A 26,841-nucleotide genomic window follows, 5' to 3' on the forward strand; every position below is an offset into this window, starting at 1 on the left:
AGTCGATATAATAATATGGCAATAAAGTAATTTGGATTTTTATGTCGTTTCAGATCTCCGACAAAGTTCTGTAACGTGGAACATCTGCAGTGCGCATAAATGTGAGCCTTAATTACGGAAACTGGTCCAATCTTCGGAGACATGCGGCCGTACACCTACGCAGTCGCAGTGGGCTCGTGGAGCTCAAGGACCTTGTTGCTGGTCGTCGCAGTAGTGGTCGTCAGCAGTTCTGGTAAGACCACGATAATAAATAATTTAATAACGGTTATTAATATTGTCCACATTCTGTGTATTATAACAACAATTGTTCAAAACAAACACTGTTTGGCCTGAGAGTGTGTAATAATAATTAACACAACGCATTTTAATAATGCAGAGTAATTCTGCCATCAGTGAACGCAATAATTAACTGGTTAACTTTTATTAAAAAAAAAATAAATAATACAAACAAGTAGATTAAATTTGTAAAGAGTTATAACGTACAACTTTGCGCGTTATCTTAATTTTTATTATGCATGTAGTTATGTTGTATCATTATTTATTTTTCGTTCTGACGATCATAAATCATTTTAACATTATATTTCAAAGAACAAAGTTATTATAGTTATTTATTGGTGTATAGAAAATAATATTAAACAATTAGTTTTAAATTTTAGACGGACGTAGTTGTACACCACAAACACATTTATCGAAATTAAAACTGACTGCGTTAAAAGGCTTAAACATTATTATTATTATACGAGACAATTGGTTAAACTTTGATATTCATGCATCGGTAGTATGTTTAAGATATACGACCAATAACCGAAACAGAAATGAACAAAGATCACTGTCCAAGGTTAGTAAGTCTGACAAATTGACGTTTTTGGTTATTATATTCTTCTGAAAAGCGGCGGTGATAATGAGATCCTAGTTAACCAACCATGACAGACACGGTGGAGATTTTGATTATTCCCGTATAATATTATAATAGTTATCTGAGTCCATGATATATTATCTCTTGACTTATGTGGGACACTATAATACATAATCGATACCTGTGAAGAGTTCAGAGATTCCTTTTCGGTTATATTCAACGATTTGGTCGTGGAACTTGGGTAATCATAGTGGAAAGGATAATTTTTTAACAGTATAGTACAAGAGTAATATTATATATTTGAACGATAAAGTGAAGAAAATTATTGAATTCTATAAACAAATTTAATTCGACGAATTATATTCGTCACTATACTTTGTCTAGATTAGCAAGTTGATGATGTAATAATATAACGACTAAGATGGACAACAATAAATTAAACAATATAATGAAATACTGATCCGAAAAATATGATCCAAAGAATTGGTTGTATAATAATAATGAGTTATTTTCCACTATATACATCACTGTAAGCGTATATTATATCCAAATCGTAACGTTTATACACAATGTGTTCAACCGTAAAGGTTATGTGACACTTCAAAAATATGAGTTTTTAAATTTGATTCAGGTTTTTCTAACTCCATAAAGAGCCTAATATAACACTTATTTTTCCTTTTTTTATATATTCAACAAATAAAATCGTTTTGAATTGAATTCTTCTTTTTGCTTTTAAATTTGAATTAGATCCATTATTTTTTTTTGAAACAAATTTGAATTACAAAGTTTTTTCTATTTAAAAAATATATTGATTTAAAATAATTTAAAAATTCAAAAAATTATATGGAAATTTATAAAACCCTAGGTAGGCTGTTAAGATTTAAACTTACAGTTTCGATTTATAGTTAAATTTGTTAACAAAATAAAATTTAATTTTAATTAATTCAAATAAAAAAAGTAAATGTTGGGCTAAACCCGGGGCTTAAGATTAAAATAAAAATTGTCTTGCTGCTCACGTGCAGAAAAAAGACTAAATATTTTAATTAATCAATAATAATAAGTGCAACGTTAAATCCTCGATGCAGTTAGAAGATTTCGAATAAAATTTACATCATGTTTTTGAAATATTTCATGTTGCCTCTATTATTGAACGCACCGTATAATATTATGTTCAAATTATTGTCGTTTTTATAAAATACATCCAATTTAATTATTCCCGCCACTATTATTAAAATTATTTAATGTTTACTTTATTCCATTCAAACGTGTCCACGTTCGAGTTTACTCTGTTTGGGCGTGGCGATCAGAGAGTTTTAATTAAACCGGACCCAGGGGCAATCAGCTACTTGGGGGTAATTCTCGGAAGAGTGGTCGATGCTTGTGGTCGGAGATGCGCGAGTGTGCATGCGTATGACGATACGGGGGTGGTAGGGGTGGAAACTTCGTTTCGATAAAATTAATAAAAACCTAGGCGGCGACGGCATTTGGGTCAGATACAATAGACCGGCTCAATTACTGTGGCTGCAGAGAACTGAGTGTGAATGCGAACGTGTATCGCCGCCACCGCTGCGTCAGACACCGAGCCTGGAACGTGTCTGGACCTTTTGAACGTGATTGGAGTCCGACGACGACGAGGACGATGGGACTAAATTAATTTTTTTTTTTTATTACATCCTAAAATAATACGGACTTGACGGCTCTAGCAGTGGATCGTCTCCTACACCACACTGCACGAATGACGGACAAATGTGTGACAGTATATTATATTATATCACGCACAGCGCGTTTGTGCGGCGTTTGTTGGATCGTAAACGAAATGCGGTGAACAGAAGTGCGTGTGGTTTCGTTTTTAATTTTTTATAATATAAAACGAGTATATCATATTAGAAAATTTCATACGAATGATGAAAAAAAAATTATTATTTTCATCGTTTTTTTTTTTTTTGGAAAAAATTAAACATTAATATTATCGTTTTAATCGTTTTAAACGTAACTACTAAACGACTTATAAGCATTACCATTGGACGGTATATATAATTTATTACTCGTTATACGTTACGATGTCGAGGAAAATGGTTTTCTTCAATACATAATTTCCGAACGGACGTGACGAGACGTTATATTGTAAACGCTCTCGCGACGGGGCTGCGTGTGAAATATGACCGTACGCCAGCCACCGTCGGAGGTCAACTGTGCCAATAAGTCACAAACGAAAAGTCTTAAAACTGGGTTAGGTCGGGTTAAAACAATTACTGTGCACGCGTGATGGCGGAGGAAGAATAACGTTTTTCGGTATTTGTGTTCGTTTTATTTCGTCATCGACCGAAAGACTTTCGTTTTTCAACAACGCTAACATCGGGCCAACTCTGCCACGTACACACACACACACACACACACACATTATATATATATCAAGTAGTACGATTTAGTCTTTCATATATCGGACGTACGGTATACGTATATAACCCGCGTACACGCGCGCGGTCGTTTTTTACGGTTTCGGACTTGTACACATACGTTTACCTAAGTATGGCGAGTAAAAACAAAAACGCCGCCATCACCGCTGTCCCTCGCTTAATCCTCCGGGGATTTTTTATCAATCCCCCCAAATCTGATCGCCGCCGCCGATTTATAATATCGCTCTATTTCGTACGTGCAATTCCCGCCGATATCATATATTATACAGTTGGTGCAAAACTTTCCGCAGTCGGATTTACCGGGTCGTACTTACAAAAAAAAAAAAATATATATAACAACAACAACAACAGCAATATAACGATACGCTTTGAACTGGACGTACTCGCACATTTCCTGGACGGAAAACGGATAAATCGTATACACGGTTCTAAGGACGATTTTGTAAATATAAAATAATAAATACAATATATACAAACTTAAGAGGACGTTATACCCGCATCATGTGTTGTCTGTCTTACTAATGTATACCATAGCGAATTTTCGTTCAGCAGAACACATTATGTAATGTTAGATTTGATATTAGATTATATTAATTAATATTATCTCGTACGCTTTTATTGATATCTTAATTTTTAAATGAGTTATGGTTATGTAAAATATTAAAACTTTAAAATGCTCGTAAGTCGCTTAAAAATTAAAATACCAATAAAAGCCTATGCGATGCTCTAGATAACATTATTACCTTTAGGTATGATGATAGGTAAATTGACTCTAATATTAAAACTAACATCACAAAATGTGTTCTGCTGAACGAAAATTTGCTATGATCTACATTAGTAAGACTTAGTAAGACAGAGACAACACATGCGGGTATATCGTCCTCTTAATAGATGGTGTAATGCGTAGATGAAAAGTGATAAGTGACCGAAATTAGTCGCCGTTTTGAACTTTGTCACGGGGTGACGGTCATCGCGCTTCGGCCGTTCCAATCGCCTAGAGAGAAATCAATTCGATTTGTGTTTTTTACAATATTATTATGACAATATATTTATGTCAATAACCACGATAACGCGACGGCTACCGTTAAATCGGCTGCAGGTTGTTTGATTTTTCGTCATTTCCCATCCGTTAAGCAGTACGACGATTACGGTTTGTGACGACAATCGTTTTCTTTTAGCGTTCACCGGCCCAAACACACTGGTCGTCACTCGAGAAAACTAATAGCTCATATAATTTTTCACTCGACGTCCATGTCGGAAATATATAAAACGACCGACGCGTACTAACAATCTCTGGACAAACACGTCGACAATAATATGTTAAGCGGACGATTTCGTTCTGACTACTTATTATAACTACATAAAGCACAGTTGGTGTAAAAAAAAACAGGTATACACGATGATACTGATTCGATACACCCAAAAACAGTTTTAAAACCACTCAATTATCGATATTCCTCAGCCGTCATAATATGTCGATATAATAATAATTAAATATTTTATATATTTCTGTTACTATTATTCGTTTCTAGTGAGTTTTAAACGCGGACACGATTCTGTTTGCTATATTATTATAATAGACGACTAACACGTCTCGTGAGTAAATTATTGTCTTCACAACGCCTCCTTTGATATATTATTATCAATGCATTACGTATAATATCGTGATAACCGCGACAATCGACAATATCATCTCACGTTGAAAAATAAAAAAAAACGGTCAAAATATTAAGAATGTCCATTCGAACGAGTGTGCAGAGCAATAATAATAATATATTATACTGCTATGACCGAAATGTCCGACTGACCGTGCACGTATATTTTGTGCACAATAACAATATTATTATGGCTGGTGCGCAAAACCACAACTCAATACCGACCGAGAGATTAATATGCGTTTAAAAATCGAACCACTCCGTTTAAACGGATTTCCGGACGTAATATTATTATTGCAACGTTATTGTTGTTCCCAACACACTCGGGGACGGCAATAATTTGGAATATTATTATTATTATTATTATTATATTAAAAGTTTATGTATGCTCTGTGAACTGAAACATCCGACTAGGTTCGGTGTACTTTTTATCGCAACAATATTGTGTACAATAATCTACCATCACACGTTTTCAATATTCACCGTATAACACTGAAACAACAGGCACCTAATAATAATCATTATATTGGTGTAATTTATTGTTATAACTTTGACGTCATCGTCGTCGGTTCCCCGGAGAAATGCACGTCGGTATATTGCCGTGCGCGCGATAACAACTTTTTACCGGCACACTTATTGTCTTATATAATATTATTGTCTGTATTACGATACACTAAATACAAATAATTATATTATAATATAAATCTTCGTGTTTTTCGACATTTTAATACTCTCTGCTCGATAATAATACTCAAAGGTTATTTTTTATCGTGTACAGTCTACACATTACTGTATATAGTTCATATATCATTAAAAATTCGCGAAGACTTAGTATCTGAATAATATTTTGTTATCAGAATCTTTTGGAAAATAACAATTCGTTAGTAATACATTTTTAGCGTGGATATAACAACAACATTATTGTAAAACTACAAATGGTTAGTGTGAAAATTATAAAGAAAAATAATGACAGTAGGTGATTTAATTTTCTTATTCAAGATCAGCGCGCGGTATCGTGGTTCTTGTTATATTCTCGAGGAAGCGTTGTAAATTCGATTCAAATTCACTTGACTAGATTTGAAAAAGTTCGTTTTTGCTTACAAAACCAAAGCACAATATTTATCGTAGAATAATTGTTGATAATTTAAACCGACGCGTAAGATGCATTATATCGATAGATTTGTGTGGAAAGTATATTCAAAAATAAGTTTTTTACTTGCTGCAAAAAGATGAAGTTCTTATTCGCATCTACTACTATTATTCGGGAACAAATCCAGAAATTATTTAATAATATATTACGGTTTTTTTTTTCTCGCAATGTTGAAATATAATATATTTGTTCCAAAACTCTGTTTCTAAGTGACCACCTGTACAACTTGTATTCATATAAATCGATTTTTAAAAGCTGCCTTCACCGGAGATGTACTATTTTTTTTTAACGTGGCAAAATTGGCATGTTCATGAATTTCTTTACACCGGACACTCCCCCGTATTAATTTTCACCGTCTAACTCCACTAAACTGTATTGAATATGGTCTTGGAACCGGCCCAAAAACATCGAGGCGGTCTTATTTCGCTGTATATATGAATCTATTACATCGAATGGATGCGCGGGGGTGCATCGGACGTCAGGTACGCTGGTTTCCGGCCAAAACGGTTAAACCCTAAGACAATTTATTTAAATCCGATTAAATCAATTAACATATTCTTAAGACTAATTTACAACCATCGACGATATATTAGTCATATATATGTATTCGAAACCGAAACGTTTCATTACCACCAGATCGATTCTATTAAGTTTTAATATATACAGTTTCTGTTTTAATTGAATAATAATAATAATAAAAAGGAATAGCCGATAACATTGCCGTATTTAACGGTCGAGTGTATTTTTATATTTCATTTAAATTTTTATTTTTTCAAAATAAGATGTCATAATATTATATTATAATGTTATATAGAACCGTATTCTTCTTCATAAAAAAAAAAAACAGTTGATTAAGTCGTAATCATTTTTCCAATACGGCATTATAATATATTGATATATTTTATATTTTTTTTTGCATATTACATAGGTACCGAACGAAAGCTAGAGACATTATATTATTAATTACCTATCGTGATTAATAATTAAAAGCTAAATATTTCAATTATTATTATCGACGAAATTAACAAATAATTGTTATTCGTGATTAATTTGAATCATATTAATATATGTTTCAACATGCTTAAATTTAGCATGGATTTCCGTTTATTTTTATAAGTGTTTCCTAATAATAACATAATATTATAATTTATTTTAATCCGTTAAATATACATATCACGCGTCACTATATTAGTATAGTCAAGTGAATTAGTATAAAATTCTTGTAAAAGTACGTTTTTAAGAAACAAAAAGCGATCTTACAATTCTTACTTATAAAATATAACTAACTATACATTTATGATAAATAAACACCTAAACATATAAAAATGAATTATTTTGAATAAATATTTTTTTTATCAAATACATTTGATTCGCCGTTGTCGTTTCAATATGCAAATACCAAAAATATAGCCAATAATGTGTAGATAAATGGTCGCAAACATTTTATAAATTCTGTAATTTTATAATATTCTATAGAATTGAATATTATAATGTTTACGACGTTGAAGGGTGTAACGCGATAAAAAAAAGACACTTTTAAATCGTTGCACTTAGACTTAATACTTGTTGATAAACATAATAAAAAATCTGTATTAGCTCGGAAAAAATAATACTTATTCATAACCGGAATCGAATTTACATAAATACACAGATTTTTTTTTATCGTAAACCTAACATTTCAATATTATCAGGACATAAGTACCACACGTTTTAATATAATTCGTATTTACAATTTGTATTACAAAATAACCTTTTGATAAAAAGATTGGAGTATAAGTAGGTACGTCCTTAGTTTTTTAAAAACAAAATATTTATACTGATACGATATAAATTTGTTTAGTTTTAGATGAATACAAAAAACCACTTTGAATAATATTATTTGCTATTTCCGAATCAGGACTTCTTTAGGTGAGTTTTGTGTCACAAATTCCTTAACGGTGATGAAATTTTTGTTTAACTCAAAATTAGCTATACACGTATGTGTGTGGGGTGTGTTTACACGTTTCTTACACAATTGGAATCAACCGAAACGAATAACAATCATAAAAAATAGCAGAAAATCTCGAACATTTCTACGGTATAATATTATATAATATCTACAAAAGTCTACAACAGACAAAATTCTTGCATATACTTACATATCATTATTATTATTATTATTATTATTATTATTTACACAGGTACAAATGTATGTGTGTGTGTGTGTGTGAATATGACTTTTCAGAGAGTTTTATGGTTTATGAACAACAGGAGACGAAAAAAAAAAAACTTTTAAATAAACGATGAGCCCGGTTTGGGTTAGTAGCCTAGTCGACGGTGATTACGGAGCGTTCAACTTTTTAATCCAAATGCAAACTTTTTTCGTCGAATTTTACTTAATTTAGTTGCACGTGTATTTCTGTAGAAAATAGCTCACACAGCCTCTCTTTATTTCATAGTATATGATATATATATATATATATATATATATATATATTTGTAGGTTTACCGGTCTGGTTTTTATTTTATTTTTTATTGATTTACTTTAACGTGGTTTATAATGTGTTTTTTTTTTTATTATTTTAAATCCATGGATTCATTAATACGTCGCGCAGGGTATTGGCTGATGAAGACATTAGAGAAAATAATGATTAAAAAGTTTTTGTCCGTCCGTTTCTTCCTAAAGAATGGTGGACGGGGTGCACTTTCAGAGCGTACCCGCGATTTTACCACTCGATCCATGGCTACAAAAATACAATTTATAAATCATTCAACACGCATTTGAAGTCTCGAACCGCTATGTGCGGTGTACTGAATAAGTTTTTTCCTTTCTTTTCAATCAACATTGTTGAACTAATTAAAAACGTATCGAAAAGTTTTTATTTTTGAAACAAAGTCAGTTTGAACGAGTTGGTTTTAACAAGTCAGTAAACAATAATGTTGTGCCAACAAACATTTTTACTTATATACAGTGAAACGAGGGTGGACAGTCCTTGGATTGCGTTTTATTCTTACAAGACCAAAGCGGTGTTTACTAATATACCACAAAAATAATTAAAAATGTGGTTATTAAACAAATTAGACTATTATTACTTATAGTTCGCACAAATAAATATTAATTGCAAGATTATGATATCTATTTACATTTATATTTTATTGGAACTTAAGGTCTTAGATTTTATAATATTAGTTGTATTCAATTGTGTGGATCGTGAGTATTTTCTTTCTGAAGAGCGCAGGCCAGCGTAATATAATATCGTATCATAATGAGTTATATTGTCAGTTTTGGTAACTTGAATCTATTTCACAGTAGTTTACTGAGTTGTTGGCTGTATTATCGTACAAATACTATTTTATGATATATCTAAGGACTTAATAGGATGACACACTAACATATTGTGTTGTTAACTTTAATATAACATTAAATTCACCTATTATTAAACTTAAAAATAACAACACAATTTTCATGATATTTTATACATCTGCTTGAAAATTAAATATCATAAAACAACCAGAGTACAAGTAATGGTCTTTGTGTAATAATGTTTTTAGGTACCTATCTTTATGTTTTATAATAGGTCATTTTAAATTGAATATCAATGCTAACGCAAAATTGATATTAGTTGGAAGGATATCGGAAATAAAAACGAAACAAATTCATATTTAAAAAAAAACAAAATAGGATATATGTTTAAGGAATTAGTAAATGGTTATTATCGGTGTTATTATTTTTTGTTTTAGTGATAATATAATCATGAAATTAATAGAAAAAAAGTGTGTTTTTCTGTGTAAAATTACACATACATAATAATATTATGTATACATTGTAGTAAGCTCACCTGACCGTGCCAGACAGTCGAATACCGCAAAAATACGACAAGTGTATTGCTCACCACAAACCGACACGTCGGAACTGCAACTCTCGTTCTACACTTATATACACTATTATATTTGTGTGTGTTTCCATCCGTATGCATTGCAAAATGGACCAAAAAAGTAGAATTAACTGTCGGTGCGACAAGAATTTAAAAATAATAAAAAAAAAAAAAAAAAAACGTGATTCGACTTAAACGCTCCGGCGAGTGCGTTACGGCGAGGTTTTCGATGCATTTTATGTAAGCGAACCGCTATAGTATCGTGCACCGTAATAATATTATATAATATTATTATATAGCTCCGGACCGTTTATTACGCCATAAAGATGTTTGGAAATAAAATAACGAAATTTATGGCGGCACGCCGGAAAGAAAAAATCGTCGTCGTTATTAATAAAACAACAATAATAACGATGACATTTAAACGTATATTATACCGCGGTAAATATCGCTATACCTATAGAGGTACGTATTTAAGATCCAGTCGGAATATCGTATTACGGAGGTTCTTAGACACGACATTACGATTTGCATTATAGTCAATGCGATATTTTATGCGCACCTACAATACCCGTATTTTAATATTATAATATTGTTCATACGACCTCGCCGAAATCAAAAAAACCTTATTTTCGCCGGGCAGAAGTGCGCGTTTGCGATATAGAAAAACCGCGAGATGTTTTTTAAGGGTAGTATTTCCACTGCAACTTTTAGCCCGCCGTTTATGTGATAATCATTTCTACGCGCAGTTGCTGTCGAACTGATATTATAATGTATGGACTCGAACGCACGTGGGCATTAATACTGTACGCGTATACGAAATATATCATAGTTATCGTACACTATATGTATAGGTACGGGAGGCGGAGGCGGATGATTCACTCCACACAAACTGTCATATGAAACGATTAAGTTTGACGAGCCCGCGTAATAATATATTACGCGTATTTAACACGAAATGTGATTTATTAGTCAGTAATAAACGGCCTCCGATCGGAATGGTTTTTCAAACGCAATTATTCATGATCAGACATAATATTGGATCAGACATATTGGTTCGCGTCTGAAATGACAACCCTCTGCGTGTCACGGTTCATCCACGGCGAGCCGCCGATGATATACTACAACGTGCGTGCGAAGTGTCTATCGTTAACACTAAACATTTTAATCGCTTATAATTTATAACACAATTTCCGCGTATAATCGTGCGTTACGTTTACCAGACCAACGCGGAAATCAATAGATAATTCCGGTTTAATGTCGTGTAGTCATTACAATAGTTATTATGATATTACGGCATATCACTTTTAAATTGTTTATGTTTATAGTCTGTAAAACAACAATAATATACAAACGTATATATATTGTCAGAAGCGTCGTACGCGTAATATTTTATACACACATCACACGGTATCCAATAATTTAAAATTAAAAACTCCGTTGAACAATAATATTAATATCATCGGATTGTGATATTATTTTGTTCGAACGATCATATTGTTATAATATTATCGTTGTCCTTTCCGCCAAAAACGGTATTTCAATAGTCGTACAAATACATATAACAGTGTTGTACCTATGCGTTATAATATTATATGTGTATTATGTAATGCATATCGCGCGAGTATATGCACGTCGAATACTATAATACGAATGGCAAATCGCGATATTAATTCGTGGCTATTACGCCGGCGGACTCTCTATATAGTCGCTGGACCGTCGGCATTACGATGTATTGCGTTTTACGAGTGAACCGCATACATGTACATGTACATAAAATAACGATAACCCGTAAGTATGCGTATAATGTCGATTCAATCTGGCGACATTTTATCACCGTCCCTCGTTTATCACAATTTTCCGGGGCCGAGCCGTCGGATACGCACGATATATACGTACATATTATATACACATATATATATACGCGCACATGTAAATATACGTCAGAGCGGGAGGGCTATCCCATGCCGATCAAATAATTTACAACTAATACCCGTCGGTCGGATATACATAATATATTATTATATCGTGTGTATATCATTTTTTTAAATTTTTTATGACGGTTTCTCGTGTATTTTTATGTGGTCGTCGGAATAAAACGGAACTGTACGTATACCTGTTATAATCGCTATACCGCGAGAGCACGGGGCATTTGGCGCGCACCGCTACGTGAATTATAATATAATACACGATAAGAATTATACTACGACGTAGAAATAAACATCTACGTCGATACGAATAATAATAATAATAATAGGAGAATTGAGTACTCTAACCTCCGGAGATAAGCGAACTCCGCGGTACGTTGAAAGCCTATAATCGAAAATATGATTTTAAACTAATCTCGACTTCTGAGAATCCCGAGCGCGGGCAAGCATCACAGGATGTCATCATGTATAGATTAATCATCGCACGCACATCCTGAAACGCGTATAATAGCGTGAGAACAAACGACGCACTTAGGAATAGGTCAGAAGAGACATGGGTAATAGGTCGGAGGGGACACCGGCTGTATAAGGGGGCACTGGAGAGGACTCTGATAGACGTGATTTACCAGAGTCAGCGCAAGCGCCTTCACGTCGGTCTACATCAGAATTTAGTCATTTGGACTTGGAATGTTTTTCAAATAAATCAATAAACGACACTTAGTGATATTTTTAAACTTTTTATTTCGACACGACCTGTGTTTTCGACAACCAGTTGTTGGTCCACTACACTACCACGACTTGGCCGACGTAAAAAAACAAAAACCGTTAGTTATTTAGGCGTGTGCAATATAATAATATGATATTATCCGTATCGTCGTTGTCGTGAACGGTTAAGGTTATTGCAGTATAAGAAGTGTACGTGCGGGCGCGTCTCGAGTACTGTGCGGTTTGTGTATGGTGAGATTTTCTCGTTTGCCGCAAAGTAAACGCGTTATTGTTATGACGCGTAGTTATAATGATAATAACGTATATTTTCACCGCAGTCGCGACAGCCTGGCGAGAGATTGAATCCGCCGAGATTTTTTTCTTTTCTCATTTTAATCAACCACGCCCGTGTGAAATTGGATAAGCCGAAATATCGCTATATTTTCGACCGACTAAAGGGCTGTATTATTATAGTGAGTATGGTGACGCCGTCGTATTTGAAAGAAAAACGTGAAATATCGTTTATTTTCGGAGGACGCGCGGCAATGAGTTTTCTTCAGACAATTTCGATTATAAATAAAACTCCGCCGAGCAATTATAAACACGTAAACGTCTCATTTCCTCAGTGTATTTTAAGTTATTTTTATACCGCGAGGGTAACGTCGACGAGGCGTTATATTAACCGCGAACGGGTAAAAATTTGGTTTCCAGCACGATATACCGGCGGCGTGACGTTCGCATTATATAAGTATATGTTGTGTTTTTTTCCCCGTTTACGTCTAAAGCTCTTCGTTTATTCCCGTGTCCTCGAGGTATAATTTACTACAATAAACCACAAACGAAAATGTAACACTATTAAAAAGTTTAAATACGTATTTTGATTGTTATTACTTTATGCGTTGAGTAAAAATTATGTCTGCGGAGGTAAGTATGGAAAAGTTTTTCGTATAAAACACGGAATACTGCGTATGTATATTAATTCTACTGAATATTGTATTTAATGACTCGAGAACGTTTAATCCGGAGCGATGCGCAGCCACGAGTCGACAAACTCTAACGATCGTTGGATGATGAGAAATGAGAGAAGAAGCGCACGGCAAAACGAAGGACATGCACGTCATAATCATAGACGGTGCTAAGGGGGAGGGCGCAATCGGCCAGCAAGACTCATTCTTATCACACTGCCATACTTACGCCCCTCCTCCAGTCACCAAATATTGTGTTATTCATTTTTATAACTCAATGTTTATTAGACTTAAAGTAGAACTAAAAGTTTAAAGCCGTTTTATTATTTTTTAAGCCCCATAATATCTATTGCTTTCTATTACAAAGTAGACGTAAGACTTCCATTATACGATAAGATAACTGTATTGTAGTGGACATTTGTGTTAATAGTTACATCAAACGTATAACCGTAAAAACCGTCAATAATTATAATCAGTAAATTCGTATTCGTTAATTAACGCTTATGATATAAAGTAAATATATAGATTATACAAATTTGAAATTATACAGATTTGACTATTAAAAATAACACATTTTGTCTTTCTAAATTGCACTTTTGAATAGTACTAAAAAACTAAACATTATTTTATCATACTATAGCACTCAGTCTATCTAGTATGTCCGAAAAGTTATACATCAATCTAATTATTTGCGCGTCAAATCAATATAATATCAAAATTCGTTTTTCTTTTTTAGTAATCCATAAAAAAAGAGCATGTACAGTTAAAATGATTGAAAATTCCTTATTAATTACTATCGAAAAATCCGAATTTAAATAAATTGATTCATCAAAATGTCACCGATATACGAAAGTGATATGGGATTCTTGGACCTTGGTATACGTTTTTTTCGTTTCATATGGCGGAACTTAACCTAACCTTCGGTACACGCTGTATAACATGTATGATTGGTATATGACGTGTAATAGCTGATGAACTATAATATATTATACTCGTATCCTGCAATTCGTATAAAAATATTATCGCAGCGACTGGTCGTACACTATTATCCTGACATAAGTGTTGAAAAATAAAGACAATATTCACATCGGTACATCGTGTACATTCTTGGTGTATATTTTGGCATGAAAAATAGAGAAGGAAACCCGTCAAAGAGCGTACGTGCGTGTTTTGCGGTCAGTCGAACTGCGGTAATGTTTACCAAACGATTTAGTAGACTAGGCACGTCGACCGCGCGTTTTTCGCCGTCCGTTAGACTAACGCTTATTGTGGCATTATTAAAGCGTCAATTGTAATTTATTATTATTTTAGTTAAATTCAAACATTAACTACAATAAAATAATCGAAAATACAAATTTAATATAATTAACAATGTTTTTCGTAAGTGATCTCGTTGTCGAAAATATATTACTAAACTATAATTCAATTTATTTAAACGTTAGGCTTTTAAATTTTCGAATAATCTTGAATTCAAATTAACTATTTAAAATGTTATAGAGAATATTATTGTTGAATATTTCGTCAATTTTAGTCAAAATATGCATATTTCCATTAATTGTCATTTGTATATTTTACATACCTATTTTAATTTTTCTAATTTATTAATTTTTCAATCTAAGTACTTTAAATAATATGAAAAATAAAACCCAATATTATTTAACGAAGGTATTTATTATTATCTTTGCAGTCAAATATCAATTTTATAATAACTGGGCGATGCGCATATCTATATCGTACTAATATTCCGAAATACAATTTTATTGTTGATAAGTTGATAAATAATCGAATTAATATATCCTACATCTATTAATTATTTATTTGTTAATAAATTTGTTGTAAACGACTGACATCTCACAGTAATTTTTAAATTTAATAAGGTATCAAAATGACAATTAGTAGGTATTCTAGCGATTTTAAAAATACTTTTTTTCCCATGTTGTACATTTGTTTTTGTGCATATTATTATCAAGTTAAATTTTTTTTTTTCGAAATGTTGAATTATCTTTTTGCATAATTATTTTTATTTTTGCATACTTAACATTATTATTCTTGCATAATATTAGTATGCATATTTTTTTCTTTTTTAGCTTCTATTACTTCCAAACCCTATTGAAAAGTTTCCAAAAATTACATTCAATTCAGTCTTAGACCAATATAAAATAATATAACCGTGAGTAAAATAATTGCTCTTTTTAAGAAGCATCTCAAAAAACACTTCTGCAATCGTTATATGTATTCAATAAATATCATAATCAAGAGATTTTAAGGTTATGCTTCTGAATAGTTGATTTTAAATTTATTGGAGAAAAATGTTTAACATAAAGTGAGACACCTGATCACTAAGTTGGTGTGTTTAGGATGTTTAGATATTTGTATATCAATCTTTGAATAGAAAATATTTAAACGGTTTAGATCTATGTGCATCTAAAGTAGCACACACGCTAATTGAGTTTATTATTTCAGTAATAAGAACTTTGTAAGGTAATTTTAGTGACAGATTGGTTTCTAATTCGAATCGTATGTTAAGATTTGTTCGTACATTGGTGCATCATAGGTATAAACGTGACTGTTTTAAATACAAACAGGTTTTATTTTTTATATAATATAATGCATATAAAAATAAATATGACTTTGAACAAAACAAAGCCGTGCGCATTTTAAGAAAAAAAAAAGGTAGGGGAGTAAAAAAGATTTATCGACCATCGTTGACGAAAATCCCTTTTCTATTCCTCTCGGAAGCGACGCGAAGTGGACTTAAATTCGCGATCCACGGTGTTAAATAACAGATTTATATAATAATATAAAATAACATCTACGACAAGAGCACCGTGCGCCCGTGAATTTATATATATATATATATATGTATACCGAGAGCGGTGTCTTTACTGTACGAATAAGTTTGTCATTAGGATTTGGGCACGACGATTTATTACAATAATATGCACACTCTAAAGTCTAAAGCATTTTCCTACTCATCGCATTCGTACGGTTACACGTATTCGATGCAATTTTACTATTTCTAAAGACGGAGTTCTATTTAATACCTGCACTGTTCACATACCTATATTGGTTAGAATCTGCGGTATAAGCAGTGTAAGTACGTGGGATTTTAACGTGTACAGTATACACAAAAGTCGTAGGTATATATTGTAGTTTTATTTTATAAATAATTTAAAATATAAAATATTATAATTCGAATTTGTTGTATAGTGGAGTACGTGAGTTGAAATAAATTCCAACAGGAAAACCGTTTTTTTGTTATATATATATGTATAGGTTAAGTTATCAATGATATATTATTCGAGATAAAAATAAACATATTTTATGTTATTATTAAAATATTTATAGTGATCTAAATAGAATCTGCTGGTTATTACTTATTATCAATAATCTTGAAATAAAATAATTTATACACGAGATAAAATAAACTAGCGATAACAAAAAAAAAAAATGATATACAATATCCACTGAGCCAATTTTAGAATATTGTTAATATGAGAATTGAATAAAAAAAACAAAAAAAATTCTATACATTTTAGTACCATCATATTATTTTGGTTTTAACATAATATAATTCACATTATATTTTTTTTTCTTGGTAACGTAAATTTTATTTAAAATTTTGTTTTAGCTAAACGAAAAAAATATATTCACTTCCAAAAGAATAACTTGATTTTTTAAAATACACATTTTCGTTTTAATCTTTCAATATTTATTAATTCATGTGTTACTTGTGTGGCATATCAGTTACAATAAATTAAATGATAATAATTGCATTTAATCAGAAATGTATTTATTATATCATTATATGGTAGGTACCTACCTATTTTTCTTCAACAGTTCAATATTTTCTAAAATCGAATATTCATATTATTTCCACGTATGTAACTGCTTTAAATATTGTCGGAATGATTGTTTATTTCAAAAAGTATAATCGTTGTTTTATTTTATTTTCATTAGTTTTGAAACAAGTATATCAAAGTGTGATTAGCAAAATTAAATGTATAAAATAGCGTTGGTATTTAAAATTTAAATATTGTTTATGTAAAATATATTTGATTAATAATTTATATTTTTACCGGTGTTTCTCGTTAAAAATTAATAAATAGAATAATGACAAATTCAACAAATATAATATTAAAATATTATTGCATTAATAAGTTATAATTTATTTTCATTTATTTGTGATAATTATTTACTTGAAATATGTCACATTTTTATAAATCTTGTCTGATTTGATTTTACTATTATTTAGTGTAACATAAAAATATAGGAATTTCACAAATGTACGCTTAAATACTTTGAATAACTAGACAGTTATAACTATCGCCATTGTCCTAACATTATTTTTAACATTATTTTTCCTAGCATTATTTTAGCTTTATCAATATATTGAATTTACACTGAAAACATTATAATTATATAACAGTTAATTATTTTAAACGATTGAAAAAATATGAATGTTCCTTAAGAAATATTGTCGTCAGAGTTTTCACATTAAATTATAATGGTGTCTGGAAAAATTGATTTATTCACATGTCTACTGGAAACAAATTAAAATAAAGTTTCCTGTTAAACTATGAAAATCGTCTTGTGCGCTTAAATATTGAATTTAACAAAGTAAAAAGAAATTAGTTTTTAGAATCCAAAATATATTAATTTTATTATATTGCTACATAAACTGATCTTAAAACATAATATACAATAGTGCTAAACGATGGATAGTAAATAACACAGATATACGTAACTTAAAAATTCAATATTTACATTATTTTTTTTATTGTTTTTTTTAACTATAGTAGTTTAAAGTTTAATAAAATGAGCCGTGCATATTTGAAATGGAATTATTGGTTTTTTATACGTCGTACCATTAAAGTCGCATAGTATTGTAAACTATATATTGTTTTTATAACCGTAAATAGAGTAAACGAGCGCATAGACAATACTAATAATATAGTACCTATTATTGTAAATAACACGATTTAAAATTGTTGAAATCACTACATCGCCGTGACGCGTTCGATCATAACGATATCGTATATTATGCTCTGTATGCGTTGCAGCTTTGAAACGATTTTCGTTTAATTCTTCGGGAATATCCGGCCGCCTCGCTTTATTACACAATACGGTAAAACCTCGATAAGACGGAATCGCTTGGGACCGTGCAATTTTTCCGTGTTAAACGGGGTTTCCGTTTTGACGGGGTTTAACAAAAAATGAAATTTGAAAAAAATCACCAAAGAAATTTGCCGTATTACCAGAGTTTCCGTTTTACCGAAGTCCCGTCTTATCGAGGTTTTACTGTATTATCGTTTCGTGTAAAACGCGTCCGCGACAGAGTCTTCGTTGATATACCACCCTAACCCCCCCCCCTCACCACCGAACCGATACGACCCGGAGGTTTTATTCGACAAATACTCGCCAATCGCGCCCAAGCGGCGGCGGTGGCGGCTGCGAGAGGTTACGTGTACTTACGCGTATAATATATTATCATCGCACTACCTATGTGCGCGGCCAAAAGTTTTCGGCGAGTTATGTGCATTAATTTCGTACGCGCGCGCGCGCTCTCCTCAACGCCGAGTAAAGTATAGTTTTAATTATCCGACCAGGCGTGGTGCACTAGAACGCGCGCGTAGGTTTATACCTATCTACCTGCCCTATACCTACCCAAATATGGTATATCGACGCGTTATAAAATAATATATAATATTATCGACCCGAACCGAACGAGAGCCAAATTTTCCACCGCCCGCGATCATACAACACAATATACGCAATATATATATTATGCGTGTGCATGAATAACGCCGTACACGTGATGATATTATATAATACCGTCCGTAGGCACACAGTTGTTAGTCTTGCGCGGCGGCGTTGGAAATGCGCACGGTAATCTCGTCGGTGCGCGAGAGCATTCGAATATCCTCCAGCTTTTCTGCTCGAGTGACGAAATTACTTTAAATTTACTCTATAAACTCCGATTTCGTCTACCCCTATGAATCATCGTAATGACGTCTGTGCGCGGTTGCCTGTTGCCGGATTGCATATAAACACACGTATATACGTAAGTATATATATATATGTATGTATATATTATATACGTTACCGTTTATATGATACCGTATATACCTATGCATGTACGATATATTATTATGATTACCGTTTTGACGACGACCGTCGCGCCATTCCTATTCGATTTCTAAGTCACACTTTTGATTTCGGCTCGTTGTATTATAACCGTATACGATTCCTCGATGGCACGGTTTTGTCTAAATCCGCCCTTTTCGTTTTTGTTTAATTACGGCTCTGACGATGATGCTCCACAAGTCGTCTCTTTGCTACTAGTTCCGGTCGCGTATTTCCGAAGGCTGATCGATTTGGGGCATAGTCGACCGAAATCGACGAAATTCCGTAGTATTCGTGTAGTTTTAATTTCCCTATTATACTGCTGTGGATATGATATTATTTTATTATCGCTCAAAATCGGCGAGTCTCTGTAACTTGTACAGTTTTGTATTTCATACGCCATTGCGGGAAATATTTATGAATTATACATTATATCACTACAGTCGCTAGCCACGTAAATGCATACTAATTAAAGTACAAGTTTTTTCTTATTATTAATAAATACACCCGATGATATGTTTCTATAAATTACTACATTATAACATAGCAAACTGCTATACACTAACGTAAGAAATAATACGAAAATCAAGACACCAATAGACACGTCATATACTGAAAACAAATAGAAATTCGATGGTATACATTTTTGAAATATTTTTTCTTACAACGTGGAAATTTGTAATTATTTTTTAGGCTTTTACATACTTATTGCTCACGAACATATTATCTTAAAATATAAATAACTAATATGCCTATAATAAAATTTTAAGGTATCTAGGTATTTTAACAAATTTAAACGAATAAGTGAAAAGCAATAGTGATTAAATTACTTAAATTTACTTAAATATAAATAATAATATACATACAATTATATTTTATAAATATTACTCACAATAGATTACCTATGTGAAACATAAAACTATACAAGTTACAGAGACTTGCCTATATTGGGCGATAACAATAATACTATGCCCTTAACAGTATATGGAACATTTCTGATTTACGGAATCTCATAAATTTTTGCCAATTATACGCAAAATCAGTTAGTCATCGGGAATCGGCGTTCCAGTTAAATAACGGGTCGTCTCTTTATAAATATATTATTTAATGTAGGTAACCACTAAACAGCTATCGATCTATTTTCGTTTGTAATAATATTCTTATATAAACGTCTCACCACTTCATATTTAATTCACTATCTAATATTTTAATTTAATTGCCTTTTGTTATCATGTATCATGTATCATGTTATCTTAAATTGTAACCTTTGCACCTTTGCATCCTATATTATAAATTAATTGTTGAACTGTAATAGTTATTTGCTAATGGTTTAAAAAAAAAAAAAAAAAAAAAAAAAAAACGGGTCGTCTCATCAAAAATAATGATTTATTTATTTTTCTAAATAATATTATAATACTTCATAATACTGTCGTGAGTCATGACACTCTTTTTTATTTTTATTACGTACACTTTTTAATTTAATTTAATTTTTTATTTATTTTTTTTTTAATCGGCAATATACACACCGAAAACAGTGGAAATCTTTATTTTAATTAAAATTTAAAAAAATAATAATAATAAAACATAATATAGCACTCACTACTCGTGCATATCATTATCGAGCCCCATCCAACTGAAATCGACCGGACTTCCAGATTTCAGAAAGGTCTCAATATATCGTTATACAATCGCGCACCGTATATGCTATATCGCCTGTATATATACATATAATGCGCGAGTGTTTGCTAATGCGTGTATATTTCACACGGTTTTCCGTTCTTCGATTATTCTCGCCATAAATCGCAACTTGGAGCCATTGTCGAACCATTGGCGGCCACCCCGAAATCAAGAAATATATCACACACATACACACATACGCACACCCACATACAAACGTAAGAAGTAGTAGAGGACGACGGAGACGATAATATATCTCTCACTGTCTGGGACGACGTCCGCTGCTACCGATAAACAATACCGACCTTATAAATATTTTTAAACGTTTGCATCGGTCATGTTTTTACATATACGAAGATCGATGTTCGTAGCGTCGGAAATCGATAAATCCGTCGGAGACGACGACGACGACGATCGCGTTTTGAACTGTGCCCGGGTATTACGGAGTATCAGATACGCGATTTTCAGACGAATGCTAGTGCTGCTGATGATAAAAAAAAAAAAAAATTAAAATTTTAATGTTTTATTTTTCAAAGATTTGGTAATTAATGTATTTTGTACTTTTTCCCTCATTAAAAATTAAAATTAAATACACTACAATGGAACAATACAATAATATAAACACAATGCAAACCACTGCAAACGTCTTATTCGTTGTTAGATTGAATGCAAACCCATATCCTGAATAAATAAATATCATACAAAAAAAGTAAACATATTTTAAGTCATAAGTAAGTATTTAATGAATGGCTTACAATATGTTATTACGTTCATCAGTTAAATATTTGACCTCCAGTACAGCAGTATTGAGTGTACTTTTTGTGTAATCTTCGCGGTGCTATTGTACGATATTGTATTGTGTAGGCTTTTCAATACTTAGGAAAATGTTTAATCAAATTTATAAGTAATAATTATTGACTTTTAACATATTTAAACTATTCAAAAGTTTTGTATTTTTTCATTGACTAATTTATTTTTATGTACAATAAATATTAATTAATATAATATGCACGTCTTATCAAATTAGAACGAAAATGACATAAGATTCACATAAATTGATAAAATATCCATTTATATTACAATACCTATATACTAAAATAACAATTTCATTATAATAAATTATCTGGATATTTGAGTTCAATTATTGAGCTTTTTTTGTGAGGTTTTCAGTTTTTAAAATTGTCTATATTTGACGCGTTTATTTTGTAAAAAAAAAAAATATGAAAATATAATTTAGTGGAGAAAGTATTTTACAAAAATAATAATAATAATAATAATAATAAAAGTATCAAATTAGGTATTTGCCATAATATTAAACGTAGTTTCATAAGATTAATTCTGGAAAGTTAATACTTATGTCATAATCTTATTAAACTGTAGGTATATTATTATAATACTTCATTGCCCAATTTTTGTTGCTATATTATTATTACATTTCCCCGAATTAATTTAATTTTTTTTGCAAATAGTAAGACTAGAATAAGTATGAGTTATCCGTCTTACAACAAATATAGCGTAGAATCAAGTTTGGTACTTAAAATAAAAATTGGTTTAGTATTAATGGCTCATATTTATGACTTTAAAATCTTTTGGAGTAGAAGACTCGTGACTCGTAATTTACTCATGATATATTTCATAGTTATTATAATATATATTTATATTTATATATAACTATTTTGATGAATAAATCACTTTTATATTTTCATATTAAAATAACTAGATTTGTTTTACGATTTTATAGCACCTAATCATTAAGCTAAGGAGTAAGGATATTTAACTATAATATAAACACACACACACACACACACACACACGCACATAAATATATTAATCTATAATTTAAATTTGAATTTTGGTTAAACATATACAATTTTTAGGATGTGCGTTCATAAAAATGTAAATTGTTTTTTATTTTATTTTTATAATACATTTTTTTTTTTAACACACACGGTTATCGTATAAATTACAGACAATAAAACAAAATGCTCAATCTTGGAGTCTATTTAACAGTCAAAACCTTTTCATCGAACACAGACAAACGGAAACTCCCAGGGTGAAATACAATATTTCTATGTTCTTCCACCAATGTCTAGAACAAAACGATACAGCTAACAAACAATAGCTAAGATCAATATAAATAATGTATTGTAATAAAAAATATAACCTACACAAACAACGTTGACAACTATAAATAACATATCGTTCACGTAGTATTATTATTAATATTGTCTGTCATTGGCCAACTTATCACTTTCCATGGTTTATTTTTAGTAAAAAAAAAAAAAATATGATTCATTTTAGTTTTATAATCATTATTTAATAATTATAATTACTCCCAAGAAAATTAAACAATATTTATATTGCAGTAACACTTGGTAATACGAAAAAAGAGAAATTTTAAGTATCCTAAGTGGTAAAAAAAATATTGTATATAATGTTTTATAGTAAAAAATATCTTAAGCTTAAAAAATTGTTTGCATATTTATATAGATAAAGTAAAATAACTGTCCATTTTTAAATTAAAATACTATGAAAACTCCATTAACGCTACAAAGGAAAAAAATTAAAATCTAAATAAATGTGTTGACTGTTCAGTGTACAGTAATTAAAATGTTACTGTATGTGTGGAAAACTGTAGTAATTGAAAAAATAAATTTATAATAACAACGAAACTCACAACTTAAAATCTAACCAACACAATTTTTACAAGTAATACGTTTAATATTTCAGATATAATAATGGGAGTGTTCATATTATAATTTACAACGACAGTATTGTATGTAATATAATTTATTTTACGTTCCAAATCTAATATTCATATATAGTTTATGATGGTCGTGATATTGAAACTTCGTAAAGTCTATGTACACATAATATATATTATGTGTATTATTAACTTCTAAATATAATTAATTAAATTGACTTATTATGTAATCTGAAATTTGTAAAAATGTGAATATTAATTTATTATATCAAAATTTGATTGTGATAATAGCACGCATAACATTTAGGGGATATGCAATTGTTTTAAACTGTATTTTAATAAGAAAAAGCTTATTTCATTTTTGAAGTTATTGTAAGGATATTGATGAAAGCCATTAAGTCTCAATATGCCTATCTGTTAAAAATTATATGTATAAAATAGCTAACTAACTTGTACAATGTACGTAGTCCGTATAAATCTTTATTGAATAAAAATTATCTTGTAAAAATATAAGATAATATTATATTTTACAACTAAAATAAATTGCGCTTACTTATAATTTAATTCTTATTCAATAACTTAAAACTTGATAAAATAAATTGCCGAGAAACATAGGTATTTTTTGATTAAATGTAATCCACTGAGATCCGAGTTTAAGGTTTAAAACTTGTTTAATTAAAGTATATATGTTATGTACTTATAAATTTCCTAACTTTTAAAAATTAGAATTAAAACTCCTAAAGTAATTTTTAAACAAATTGAATTTATTGAGCCGTGGATTTATATACCCATAACCAGATTAAATAACCTCAACCAAATGGTGTAATATCAGACATCGTAAATATAGTAGTTATTTATTTAATAAAAAATAATAATAGTTTTTCTATTATTCTGAAATTACTGAAACGGTTTGTATTTATTATTTATACGATGTTTACATAAAAAAGAAAAAAAAATGGGTTTATTAAACTACTCTATTTTATTCTTGAACTCGTGCAGTATAAAAAGTTAAAACTTTTTAAACCAAAATATTTTAGTTTCTGAGTGATGAATGTTTTCGTTTTACAATGATGTGTGCTTGTTTTTTTCTGTCATTGCGTTTTGGAGAAAAAAAAATGGTCCTACATTCAATTTTAAGGTTGGTTACTGGGTTCTGGTAACAAAATAAGATCTAGTTGGTACTTTTGTCATGGGCGGATAGGAAATTCTAAGTATATTTCATAAAAAAATAAAAACAGGAAAAACTAAAAACAATTTCCGTGAAAATGAGTGTTATAATAGTGATAACAATTAAAACGTTGTCTCTCTCTCTCTCTCTCTGATACGGTGTAATAGTGACAGATTAATACCTAATGGGGGAACATGAGAGGGTTTAGATTAAACGAGACACTTAGTTTTATCGAATACAATGTAACGTATACTAAAAATGTTGATATAATATATTTTATTTTACCGATGACCTGGTAGAAATACACGGAACAAGCGATAAATAATTAAAATATAGTCTATAAATCGGAACTCTGATTATAAAGAATATCAATGCAAGTTGAAACATGTGTCTAGCCGTTTAGGATATACATATATATATATATATATATGATAATAGTAAAACATAAATACTGTAATAGTGTTTCACTCAAGCAAAATAATGTTCCTCATAATATAAATTGATACTCCAGGAATTAAATAAAATATTTAAAATATTTTATTTTTGGTTGTCATTTCTAATGGTTTTTAGGAACTATATACTAACAGAGAAAATATTATATTTTATCTTATTAACGTGTATTTTGGTATAATATGTTTGAATGTCATGAATTGTATTCATCGTATGCGTGCATTATACATAATTTAATATATTTAATTTACGAATATGGATCCGTAATACTTTATCTCATATGCATTTACAGAACTACTGTATTCGATTCCCAAGACAAATATACATTTCAATATTTTCGACTCTGATGTGCGTAAAGAATATTAAATAGTTACAAGGTACCTACTCGAATTATTGTTGTACACGGGTCGTGTTTTATGGTAATTTAATAAGTTCGATTTTTTACAGTTGCATTTCACCAGTTTGTATCAAATTAAATATTCCTGGTGGTAAACAAGGTAAATAAATAATGGAAAAAAAAATTAAATGCATTATTACATCTTAAGGATACGGTTTTTTCTTCTTCTTAAATAGCGTTTTTCAGTTCATCGTGTGAATAATAAAATGTTTGGTACAACGTACATATTAATGAACAAAATAAACTCAGCATATATTATACATAAACATGCGTTCACTTAAACATTTTCAAAAGCTTTTATTGAAATTATTCATATACTCATTTATTTACTAACATAAATAATAATAACACATGTTGTCAATTTTTTTCAAGTGTCAGTTTCTATTTATAAAAAGTGTTTTGAATTTCAACAGCTAACTGAATTAATACAATTGAAACGCTCACGTTGAATAGATAAATTAAGCTATAAATATTTTAAAATTGACACTCCCCATGCCTGTTTAAAATTATTGCAATTTAATATAATATGCGATACATATTTTACTTTTCACCACTGCTGAAATGAATATAATATGTATAATATTTTTTTATTTTTTAGGAATTTTGATTTCTCAGTAAACAAAACATTTTATGTAAACCTCGCGATTATATATTTAGATATCCCGGTTAACTAAAAAAATATGATAGAAGTCTCGTCGCTCAAATGCACATAATATTCGACATACCTATTTGTTTCAACGTTTAGGGAAAATGCCATCGTATATTCCATTACGAAAAGGCAATCGCAAC

General features: G+C 30.6%; 1 protein-coding gene across 2 annotated transcripts in view; it reads left to right on the forward strand.

Annotated features, from left to right (window-relative positions):
- The window catches only part of LOC132917170 (lachesin-like), a 189,756-nt gene that overhangs the window by 69,624 nt on the left and 93,291 nt on the right, over nucleotides 1–26,841 (forward strand). For both annotated transcript variants that reach the window (XM_060977778.1, XM_060977779.1), the window contains one exon: nucleotides 54–232. In XM_060977778.1, coding sequence (XP_060833761.1) covers nucleotides 142–232 — 91 coding nt within the window. In that variant the 5' untranslated portion in view covers nucleotides 54–141. The remainder of the gene's footprint in view (nucleotides 1–53; nucleotides 233–26,841) is intronic.

The sequence above is a fragment of the Rhopalosiphum padi genome, chromosome 1 (genome assembly GCF_020882245.1).
Source record: "Rhopalosiphum padi isolate XX-2018 chromosome 1, ASM2088224v1, whole genome shotgun sequence".
NCBI lineage: Eukaryota > Metazoa > Arthropoda > Insecta > Hemiptera > Aphididae > Rhopalosiphum > Rhopalosiphum padi.